We start from the raw sequence: 12,054 nt of genomic DNA, 5'->3' as shown, positions 1-12,054 counted from the left end.
CATCATTCCCACCTCAATGGCATGGACAAAATGAATGGGGAACTGAAGGTGACATCTGTACGCTGGAGGGAAGTGGGACTGCTATATGGTGGAACGGAAGATAAGGGGCTCTATGGCTTTGGTGACATCTCTTCCGGCATTGATATGTGGAGCCACTCCCCTCTACTAATGTGGAAGAGCATGAAAAAGTTTCCAGATCTAGCCTGGTTGATGGGATAATGAAAGGCGAGGGGGTATCTACCAAAAAGATTATGATGTTGAACTGGTGTTACAAGTAAAATTTCCACTTAAAGCAGGGCGTTCTTGTTTAGCATGCTAATATTGAAGTTAAATGAAAATGTTGCCTTCATTGTACTAATATTGCTGATGTGCTTACTTTTGTTAGATAATTCGAAAGGTGGACAAACAGACCGCTTTGCTTGATGCAGATGATCCTGTGTCGCAGCTCCATAAATGTGCATTCTATCTTAAAGATACTGAAAGAATGTACTTGTGCCTTTCCCAGGAGAGAATAATCCAGTTCCAAGTGAGTTTACTTGTAATTTTGAACTTACTATGCTGTGTTTTGAAAAAGCAGTTTGAAGGAGGTCAAACATATTGAACTTGGGTTTAATGAATTAGTTGAGTGCTTTGCCATGACATTCTACAGGAAAGACTATGGTTTTCCATTTTAGCAAATGCACAAAAATGAATGTAATGCTTTTCCTTGGGGCACTGAGATATTACTGGGCATTTTCCTGTGTGGGCAGGATTATTTGCCATTGGTGTTTTGGGTGTTTTCATCCACGCGACAGAGGAGGATCTGAATTATAACATCAAATGATCCTTTAAATGTATGCACTGTTTCATACATCGAGGCAGTCCTGTAGAAGATGGGAATCTTCTGAGGGACCCTTGCTGGGCATTGAAAGGGGGAGGATTGGAAAGGTATAGGTAGAGTAAACCCCTTCTTTTCCCCTCTACTGTGTGACCTCTCACTGGCACAAACCACAACCACTACTGAAAACCTCCAGCCCAGGCTTTATTTTTTGCTTCAGGTATTACTTCATGGAAATAACAAGGCCTCTGCTACACAGAAACTAGAGCAAAAAAAATGTGAAATACTACCAGTCTCTATAGAAATGTCCATACTGCCAGTTACTCAGTCCCTTTTCTGTGATGAAGCTGGACATCCTCAAGTGAAAGATCCTAAAGAAAAACTGAAGTGGCTCAACTAATTGTTACTACTGTCAGCTTTTTATAAAACATATGTGTTCTTATGAGTGTAATGACTTTTTGTGTAAAAGATCAGGATGGAGTGCTCATGTTCATAGAAACCTATTAGCAAGGACCAAAAAAGAAATGAAGGGGACTGATGATTTTTATGACCATTTGTCAGTGTAGTGCACGCTGGGAGGGAGTCGAATCGGGGTAGCCAGTACTAGTGGCCTGTAGAGGTCACAGTCTAAGTCTCTGAACCTGACTGGTTATAGAGATACAATTGGGGACAGGTGGCACAATAATTGGCCTGCTTCCACTATGTTTCTGGAGCTGCTGGTTTATTTTGGGAACCTCTATCTTAAAATCTACCAGCAGAGGTTATAGTTTTTGGTTGTGAGACATCCACAGGAAGTCATCCTGGCACCAGTGTTCACTGGTCTCTTTGGAGTAAATTGTGACATGCAAGTTACCCATTGATAATCTCTGGAACCATAAGGGATAGACAGTGGTACCTACGATTCTTTATTTGTCACAACTACCTCAGGCTGGTGGAATAGGTGGATGAAGACCAACAGTTTCTGGGTTCCACTGGAGCAGTGATAGAGATAGCTATAGCTCCTGTAGGTAGGATCCCCTAGTTCAAATTAAGTTTCATACCTTTTTTTATTATAGTTATTTCTATTTTTTTCTCAAAATGTCACTTTCACTTGACATCTTTAAAGTCCTTCTACTGGGTGAAGTGTTTGTACCATCACCTAATAGATTTTTTCAGTTAGCATCCCTTCTCTCTTTGAGAAGTGGCCCTCCTGCGCGAGTAGGAAGGTGGTTTCTGACCCAAACAGTATATGTGGTGCGCCTTCCGACTTCACATCCTATGAAATAATGTCAAATTGTTTTTAAAAAATGTTGAAAAGGACTTTAAAATATCCAGACTCAGAGGGATGTTTCACAACATAAGAGCTGCAGAGGAGAAGAAAAAGAAAAGGGGGCATGAAGAAACATCCTCTCAGGCACCCTCTGAAAAGAAGACTGCTCTCGAAATGGACTCCCAAAAGGGGAGCTCCAAGGAGACAGCACAGTGGTGAGGATCATCTTCATCACCTCCACTCTTGATGTCACTCAATATCAACATCAAAATGAACATCGTCTGGAACTTTGGCGACGTCCTGTTCACCTTCTAAGACAGGCTTGTTATCTTCTCCACACTGACAACATAGAGAACACTCCTCAAAGTCACAACATCGATTACATAGCCTGTGTCATCATTGAAGACTCCTCATGCAACGAAGTCTGTAACACCATAGACGTTGAAGAGACTTCAGTCAATGAGTGACACCCACATTGCTGTCGACATCAATGTGATGTTAATAACTGATGTAAGAAAAAGTTTTATCACTGTTGAAGTAGAAAAGATATCATCCATCGGAGTCCTACCATTCACCGTCGAAGAGATCCAGAGTTTTCACTGTCCGCATATGAACGTGGGGTGACCGCGGGCCGGAATACCAAGCGAGGAGGCCGGATATAGTGGGCAATGACTGTTTATTGTTCACAGGATGCACACAGTTTGATAAGGGGTGAAAGCGAAAATGAAGAGGTGGCTCTGCTGGGGACGTCTCGGTCTGCTCCGGGTCCCGCTGGGGTCTTGGTCCTTCCTTCGAGGGGGTTCGTGTCTGGAGTGATCCTTTGGAGGTTTACCGGGAGAAAGAAGAAAAACAGAGGAGCCGTTAGTCCGGACGGACTTCACTGAGTATAAGCCGTTAACCAACACCCGGATTCGTGAGAGGTGTAGAGCGACAGTGAGGGAGGGAGGCAGGGTCGGGTCTTGGTATGAAAAGGATGGAATCAGAGAGAGAAACGTGTCCTGTGGGGGTTTGTGAGGGGAGTTGCTTTATCTACAGTGCTGCACAGGGCAATTCAGTGCTATACAAGTTTTTACAGTGATTACGATCGGCAGAGTGGTTCGAAGAGTGATTTCTAAAGGGATTATCTACAAAGCACCTAATGTGCTACAGGGGTTGTTCAGGGGTACTCACATACTCCGCCGCAACTCTCCTGTGAGTTGCGGCCGCTCCCCAGCCACCTCCTGCGGACTCCACCAGTCCTCGCTCCACACGTCTTCTTCCTCAGTCGCCTTCTCCGTCACCGCTCCGGTCGGGGTCTCCTGCCACAAGATCGTTGATCCGACGACGGTCTGGTTCCTGCTTCCGTCTTTTCCGGCGTCCGGGTCCGGGTTAGGGGAGGGACATCCGGGGTCGTGCTGGTGTGCTTCCGGGGAGAAACCGCTCCTGATTGGTTCCTGGAAAAGAGGACAGGGGGGTGGGGTTCTGGTCAGCCAGGACGTTTCTAAGGACGCTTCGGGGTCGGTTTCCATGAGGGCCGAATGACCGAAGAGATGCAGCCCAAGCGAGGTAGGGGACGCTGCCGCATCACATCCCTTTCCCCTAGCTGTCCTTGTACGGGTTTGGGTCATGGGGTGTCGGGAGAGGTAATCAGCGTTACCTTGTTCTGTTCTTTTTCGATGTATGGTTTTAAACCGATACGGTTGTAAAGCCAGAAACCAGCGGAGGACCCGGTCATTGTGTCCTTTGTTTCGGGCCATCCACTCCAAAGGGGCATGGTCCATATATACAAGGAATTCCCGTCCGTCCAGATTGTAACGTAGGCTCTCAACAGCCCATTTGATGGCAAGGGCTTCTTTTTCCACGACTGCATAGTTCATTTCCCGGGGATATAGTTTTCGACTTAGATACAGTATAGGTTTCTCATCCCCGTTTTCGTCTTTCTGGGAAAGAACCGCGCCTAGGCCCTGGTCTGAGGCATCAGTTTGCAAGACGAAGGGCCGGGAATAGTCCGGGCTTATCAACACAGGTTTGGATGTCAAGGCAGTCTTGAGTCTGTTAAAGGTTTGCCACAGTATAGGTGTGGGATTTTTCAGGACAGCTTCTGTCTTTGCTGTTTTCTTTAACAAATCTGTGAGCGGGGCAGCCCTCTGAGAGAAACTGGGGATACACCTTCTGTAATACCCCAGAAGGCCTAAGAATGCTCGGAGGTCTTTTCGGGACTGAGGAAAAGGAAGGGATTGGATGGCTTCAATGTTCTTTTCTTGTGGCCTGATGACTCCTTCACCTAAGAGGAAACCAAGGTATTTAACTGTTTGGGCCGCCAGGGTGGTCTTTGCGGGGTTGATGGTAAAACCAAAGGTTCCTAGGGAGGCAACGACGTTGCGTAAGTGGTCAAGGTGTTCTTCCCAGCTATTGCTGTAGATGATGATATCATCGAGGTATGCTCCAGCATACTGGGAATGGGGCCTCAAGATGTGATTCATAGCCCTTTGAAAGGTTTCTGGTGCACCGTGGAGGCCAAATGGCAACACAGTGAATTGGAACAACCCCTCTGGGGTGGAAAAGGCTGTCTTTTTTTTATCCTGTGCTTTCAGTGGTATCTGCCAGTATCCCTTGCAAAGATCAAGGGTGGATATGTATCTGGCTTTCCCGATTCTTTCGACCATTTCGTCTACACGTGGTAGGGGATATGTGTCGAAAGTGGAGATCTTATTAACCTCACGGAAGTCTATGCAGAACCTTACGGATCTGTCAGGTTTAGGCACCAACACGATGGAGGAATTCCAGTCACTGACGGACGGTTCGATGATCCCCATACGCAACATTTGTTCGGTTTCCTGTCGTATGATAGCCCTGCGGGCTTCCGGGACCCGGTAGGGTCGTAGACGTACTGTCTTTCCGGGTTCTGTTTGAATGGCATGTTCTATAACAGAGGTGTGGCCAGGGGAAGAGGAAAACACACTCTGTAATGGCAGTAGAACCACCTGAAGGCTCTGTTTTTGGTGTTCAGTCATCTCGGGGTCAAAACCGGTCTCAAAGGAGTGAGGAGGCTGAAAGCCGGTCCCGGATAAGACCGGTCGAGGTCCTTCCCATTTCTTTAGGTGGTTTGTGGTATATCTGGGTGGTACCCCGAGTGGGGTCTAGTTCTAGCTCGTATGTGACAGGAGTCATCTGTCTAAAAATAGTGTAGGGACCCTGCCATTGACCCAGTAGTTTCTTCAGGGTCAATTTAAGGGTGGCGTTGTACCGCTCTACCAACCCATCCGTTTGCGGATGGTAAGCGGAGGTTCGGATTTGCTTTATCCCTAGGTTGGAACACACCTGGTGCATAAGGGCTGAAATGAAAGGGGTGCCCTGATCCGTTAGGATCTCCCTAGGAAACCCTACTCTGGCAAATATGGAGATGAATGCCTTGGCTATGCTTTGGGTGGTGGGCTGGCGTAGGGGCACGGCTTCAGGGAAGCGGGTAGCATAATCGACTAGGACCAGGGCGTAACAACAACCACTTCGGGAGGGAAGCAGGGGTCCTATAATGTCCATCCCGACTCTGCTGAAGGGAACATCAATGAGTGGTAGGGGTAGTAGGGGAACTCTGGGAGGGCGATACCTGCTGTTTCTCTGACACACTGGGCACTCCCTAGAGTACTTTTTAACCTGTAGATGTACTCCGGGCCAATAGAATTTCTCTAGGATGGAAAGGACGGTTTTTCATCGCTAAAGTGATCCCCCAACAGATGACTGTGCGCAAGGAAGAGGACCTTATCCCGAAAGGGCCCAGGGATCAGTAACTGGGGGGGATGGTGAGGACCCCCATTCCTATATAACAGTCCGTTCTTTGTAAAGAAATAGGGACCTACTTGCAGAGGGTCTTCATGATCCAAGGCCTTTCCCCATGCTTCCTGTAGGACGGGGTTTTCCCTTTGTGACGCCCTGAATTCCCTGTCCGTTTGCCATGGATGTACATCAGGTAAAACAGGGTAGGCTGTGGCATGACTTTGTTTCTCTTTTCTCTTCTGGTTTCTGGTCTTCCGCGGTCTGGGGGTCGGGATTGAGGAGGGTTGATCCCGAGAAAAGGGCGCTTCACTCCACCACTGGGTTAGTGACTCTGTTGTATCTTGCAGTAGTTTTGGGAGGCCTGAGTAATCGCTCCCTAATATGGCTTGTTCTGGAAGACCAGGTACGAGTCCTACCGTGAGGTCGGTTCCCGGATCTGCAGGATGTTGTACCCGTATTCGAGAAGTCGGATATCTCTTGGTGTCGCCATGGACACATTGAATGGCAACCATGCCAGTGGGAGGCGCAACTGGAGCCGGCATATCCTGTGGACGTAGAACGCTTTGTCTGCACCCCGTGTCAGCCAAGGCCATAACGGGATGTCCGTCGATGTATACTGGACAGCGAAACGGAGGGGGTACAGCCCCAGGGGCAGCACAAAATAGTTCTGGACAAGCCCCACCTCCATCGGTTCGTCCTTCTGTGGGCACACGCGGGCGATGTGGCCAAAACCCACGCAATTGTAACACTGTGGTCCTGGGGTGGGTGGTCTGTACATGATGGGAGCCGGTAGGAGGGGAGGAGGATCCGGTTTCCGGGTTAGCGGCACCCGGTGGGGTCGGACAGTGTTTGTGTTGTGCTGTCTGTTGGGGTGTTCTTCTCTGCCTCTTTGGGACTCCTGTGCTCGACTGCAGGCACTCGCTATTTCCACAGCAGAGTCCAAGGTGAGATGAGCGTGTTTTCTTACCCACCGCTGGGTGGCCGGATGTAGGGAAGCCAAAAACTGCTTCAGATAGATTTTGGCAAGAATATCCTCTTTCGTGGATGTGTCCGGACGAAGACACCGATTGGTTAGGTCTTTAATGCGGAAGGAAAGGGCTCTGGGTGTTTCCTGCGGTCCTTCCTTGGCTTGTCGTAATTTGACCCTATAGGTCTCATCATCTATACCCAGGCGCTCTAGGATACACTTCTTGATGTCGGTATAAGGTGTGTTACCCTGAATATTGGCTTGTTGGTATGCAGCCTGCAGATCACCGGTCAGCAGTGGTCCCAAGTACTGACCCCACCGGTCAACGGGCCATGATGGGCTTGGGCTAATCTTTCAAAGTTTGTGAAGAAGTAGTCTGGGTCATCCCCCGGGACATACTTCTGCAGGACAACTGAAGGGACGGAGACTATAGGTCGCTGCTGTCCGATGGCGTCTGTGAGCTTTCCCATCGCCTGATCGTGTGCGTCTCCCTGACCCTTGAGGACGTCGTGAAGCTGACCCCTGTCGTCCTCCGCGGTCTTCAGAAAGCGCTCCATCAGTTTACCCAACATCTCCTGTGACTCGGCCATCTTCTGAACGGCGGCCTCCATGCTTCCGGATCCCACTTCTGACACCAAGTGTGAACGTGGGGTGACCGCAGGACGGAATACCAAGCGAGGAGGCCGGATATAGTGGGCAATGACTGTTTATTGTTCACAGGATGCACACAGTATGATAAGGGGTGAAAGCGAAAATGAAGAGGTGGCTCCGCTGGGGACGTCTCGGTCTGCTCCGGGTCCCGCTGGGGTCTTGGTCCTTCCTTCGAGGGGGTTCGGGTCTGGAGTGATCCTCGGAGGTTTACCGGGAGAAAGAAGAAAAACAGAGGAGCCGTTAGTCCGGACGGACTTCACTGAGTATAAGTCGTTAACCAACACCCGGATTCGTGAGAGGTGTAGAGCTACAGTGAGGGAGGGAGGTCGGGTCTGGGTATGAAAAGGACGGAATCAGAGAGAGACGTGTCCTGTGGGGGTTCGTGAGGGGAGTTGCTTTATCTACAGTGCTGTACAGGGCAATTCAGTGCTATACAAGTTTTTACAGTGACTACGATAGGCAGAGTGGTTCGAAGAGTGATTTCTAAAGGGATTATCTACAAAGCACCTAATGTGCTACAGGGGTTGTTCAGGGGTACTCACACACTCCGCCGCAACTCTCCTGTGTTAATACAGAAATTCTATGGATGCAAGAGAAAATGTTGCCATCATACGAAAAAGACTATCCGGAACTGAAGGGCTGCTCGACAAGAGATGCAGCGACAGACACCAGAACTGGATAACATTTTCGACGACTAACATGAACTCCCTGAGGCAGCGGACTCCGACCTAGAACTAGTCACAGTAGAAGACCAGTCGGATTCTGATGAGGAGATCCCACCGGGGCAAACCGTAAGTACCAAAGCCCCTACCCTGCCTCCACCTCCAGACAAGGCTCCGGTCAAAGCATCGCCTAAAAGCATTAGCCGCGACGGAAACACAGCTTCAGAAGCCCCGCCTTCCGGCTCAGCTCCGAAGACCATACCAAAGCCTTCCGGTACCCCGGGACCGAGCAAAACACTTCCCGAGAAGGCCGTCGACTCAAAAACGGCCGCAGAACGGGCGCCGACATCAAAAAAGTCATCGATCCGAAAAAGGCCGTCCAGCCAAAGAAGGTCGTCGATTCGAAAAAGACCATCGACCCAAAGAAGGTCGTCTATCCAAAGATCACTGTCGACCCAAATATGGGGGTCGATCCAAAGAAGACCGTTGACCCGAAAAAGGCCATCGTCCCGAAAAAGGGAATCAACCCAAAGAAAGTCGTCGACCCGAAGACTGCCGCCGAGCCGAAGAAGGCCATCGAACCTGAAAAGGCATTCAAACCGAAAAAAAGTCGTTGAGCCGAATAAACACATCGAGCCCAAAAAGGCGGTCGAGCCCAAAAAGACCGTCGAACCGAAGAAGGTCGTCGAGTCAAACAAGGCCATAGAGCCGAAAAGAGCCATCGAGCTGACAAAGGACGTCGAGCCGAAAAAAGCTTCACAGAAAAATAAGAACAAGCAAGCAACCGATCCAAAAACATCGGCGCCAAAGCCACGGACAGTGGAAGAAGAACTTTTCCATCCTGATCCAGTGAGCCCAGACCAAAATAGACTGTATATAGAACCTGATACAGGACATATATCAGTTTACAATAAAAATAAGAGCAGACTGGACACTGAAGCACCTTCTTCGGGTCCTCCTAAGAAAAAGGACTTTGGGATATCCCCTTCCAGACCTTTTACACCTCCTCCTTTCACTCCTAACATGCCTTATGTTCCATATTATCCTACACCTCCACACTATGATGACGTAGAAGACATGGGTGAAGATCCTCAACAGGACTTTATAGACCCTGATGATCAAGGAAACCAGGATGACACATGGGACGATCAGAATGACCCTGATGACCCATATGATACACAACCCATACCCGATACCTCGCTATAACCCACTGACGACACTGTCACTTTTAATCAGTTAGTAGACAGAGCAGCTCAGTATCATGGCGTAAACATGCACACTGACCCTATAGAGGAAGATTTCTTATTTAACACCTTCCCAACATCAGAGAAGAGAATACAAACCAGCCCCTACAGACCCCTCTTATATCAAGTCTCAGCTACCACTAAACTCCCTAGTTGTATCTAATGCTAGGAAAAGGGCAAATTCGCAAACAGGTGATGCCCCACCTCCTGACAAGGAGTCAAAAAATTTAGAAGCCTCAGGGAAAAGAGTGGCCTCTCAGGCAGCAAATACCTGGAGAATTGCCAATACACAAGCTCTCCTAGCACGCTATAACAGAGCACACTATGATGAACTGGAGGGATTATTACAATACCTACCAGAACCCTATAAGGCAAAAGCAAATGACCTGATACAGGAAGGGAAGTAACGCATCCATAAAATGCGCCCTTGATGCAGCTGATACAGCCGCTAGGTCTGTGAACACTAGTGTGTTGCTACACCGGCATGCCTAGCTCCGCATCTCGGGTTTTAAAAATGAAGTCCAATCTACAATCCTCAATCAACCCATTAACCAAGATTTCTTGTTTGGCCCTGCAGTTGATACCATCTTAGAAAAGATGAAAAAAGATACTGACACCGCTAAGGCCATGGGTGCACTTCAATATCAACAATCTAGGAGCTCCTTTCGTCGCTCCTCTTTTCGAGGCTCAGGCAGAGGCAACACATCCCAAACCTCTTTAAATGTAGTGCACAATGCACCTTTAATAAAGGCACTAATAGAGGAGTTTATAGAGGCAAAAATAACAAGGACAGAGGACGTGGTGGTAATAACACCAGAGCCTCCACTGCCACCAAACAGTGACTCGTTCACACTCCCTCCAGACCACTTAACACCAGTCGGAGGCAGAATAACACAATTCCTACCAGACTGGAACGCCATTACGACAGACAGTTGGGTGAGACAAATTATCCAGTATGGTTACTGCCTGGAACTCACTTCTACTCCACCCAACATACCGCCCAAACACCGTCCAATGTCCAAAGAACACATCACACTGTTACAACAAGAGGTACCATCCATACTGGAAAAGATTGCCATAGAGCCAGTTCCCTTTCAACATCAAGGGACAGGAGTATACTCTCTATACTTACTCGTTCCCAAAAAAGATGGGTCCCTCAGACCAATATTAGACCTCAGACCTCTGAACCAATACATACTCTCTGAGCATTCCATATATTCACTCTACAAAAAGTACTCCCACTACTCCAGCAAGGGGACATCCTTGCTACATTAGACCTCAAAGATGCATACTTTCACATCCCTATACATCCAGCTCACCGGAGAAACCTCAGGTTCACAATAGAAGGTCACCTCTATCAATTCAAAGTTCTCCCCTTCGAGGTAACTACAGCACCAAGAGTTTTTACAAAATGCCTAGCAGAAGTAGCAGCACACCTCAGAAGGTAACACATCCATGTGTTCCCCTACCTCGACGATTGGCTCATAAAAGCCAGCTCTTACGCACAGTGTGCCAGCCATACCTCACAATCCAGCTACTCCACAAGTTAGGATAGCCAACATACAGTCTCTCACTCAAAGATTTCTGCCACAACACTCCCTGCCAGCCCGAGTGTTTATGCAGCTCATAGGCATGATGGCCTCCTGCATATTCATCGTCCCTCATGCTCGGCTTGAAATGCGTCCCTTACAGGAGTGCCTAGCACGGCAGTGGAACCAAGCTCAAGGACAGCTAAAAGACCTAGTGTTGGTAGACAGTCGCACTTACAGCTCTCTGCAGTGGTGGAACTCACAAAACCTTTCCAAGGGGCGACTGTTCCAAGAGCCGGTTCCACAGGTTGTATTAACAGCGGACGCATCACTGACAGGTTGGGGATCCCATCTCCTTCAATACACAGTCCAAGGTCTCTGGACAGCCAAGCAAAAGACACTACATATAAACCACTTAGAGTTACTAGCAGTATTTCTAGCAATGAAAGCCTTTCAGAAATACTTCTGTAACAAGACTGTGTTAATCCGGACGGACAACATGACAGCCATGTACTACATCCAAAAACAGGGAGGGACACACTCTCTGCAGCTATCTCACCTAGCACAGAGCATATGGAAGTGGGCAATTCCACAAAACATTTACCTCCTGGCAGAACACCTCCCAGGAATAGACAACCAGATAGCAGATCTACTAAGCCGACACAGTCCACAAATAAACAAATGGGAGATTCATCCTCAAGTTCTCCAACCATTCTTCCAAAAGTGGGGACATCCAGAAATAGATCTGTTTGCCACAAACGAAAACTCAAAATGCCGTCCTTTGCCGCCAGGTTCCCACACCCGTTGTCACAAGGCAATGCGATATGGATGAACTGGTCAGGCAGATTTGCGTACGCTTTTCCACCAACCCCACTGATTCTATTAGTGGCATGCAAACTAAGGCAACAGTCACTCACAATGATCCTGGTTGCTCCCACATGGGAAAGGCAGCCATGGTACCCGACGCTCCTAGAACTCGCAGTAGTTCCTCACCAAAGACTGCTCCTTTCGCCACAATTGCTAACACAGAACCATGGAGAAATCAGGCACCCAGATCCCAATCAGATGAACCTAGCGATCTGGCTCCTGAGGTCTTAGAGTTCGGATATCTCAACTTGCCTCCAGACTGCATGAACATTATCAAGGAAGCAAGGCGTCCCACTACCAGAGCAAGCTACGCAG

The 12,054-nt window shown here is 48.4% G+C and overlaps 1 protein-coding gene across 1 annotated transcript in view; it reads left to right on the top strand.

Annotated features, from left to right (window-relative positions):
• RBPJ (recombination signal binding protein for immunoglobulin kappa J region) overlaps positions 1-12,054 on the top strand; it is a 308,921-nt gene that overhangs the window by 169,004 nt on the left and 127,863 nt on the right. Inside the window, exon 8 of the mRNA XM_078678369.1 lies at positions 386-526. Coding sequence (XP_078534495.1) covers positions 386-526 — 141 coding nt within the window. The remainder of the gene's footprint in view (positions 1-385; positions 527-12,054) is intronic.

This window comes from Lissotriton helveticus, chromosome 2_2 (genome assembly GCF_964261635.1).
Source record: "Lissotriton helveticus chromosome 2_2, aLisHel1.1, whole genome shotgun sequence".
Classification (NCBI taxonomy): domain Eukaryota; kingdom Metazoa; phylum Chordata; class Amphibia; order Caudata; family Salamandridae; genus Lissotriton; species Lissotriton helveticus.
This window is presented reverse-complemented; position numbering and strand designations above follow the sequence as displayed.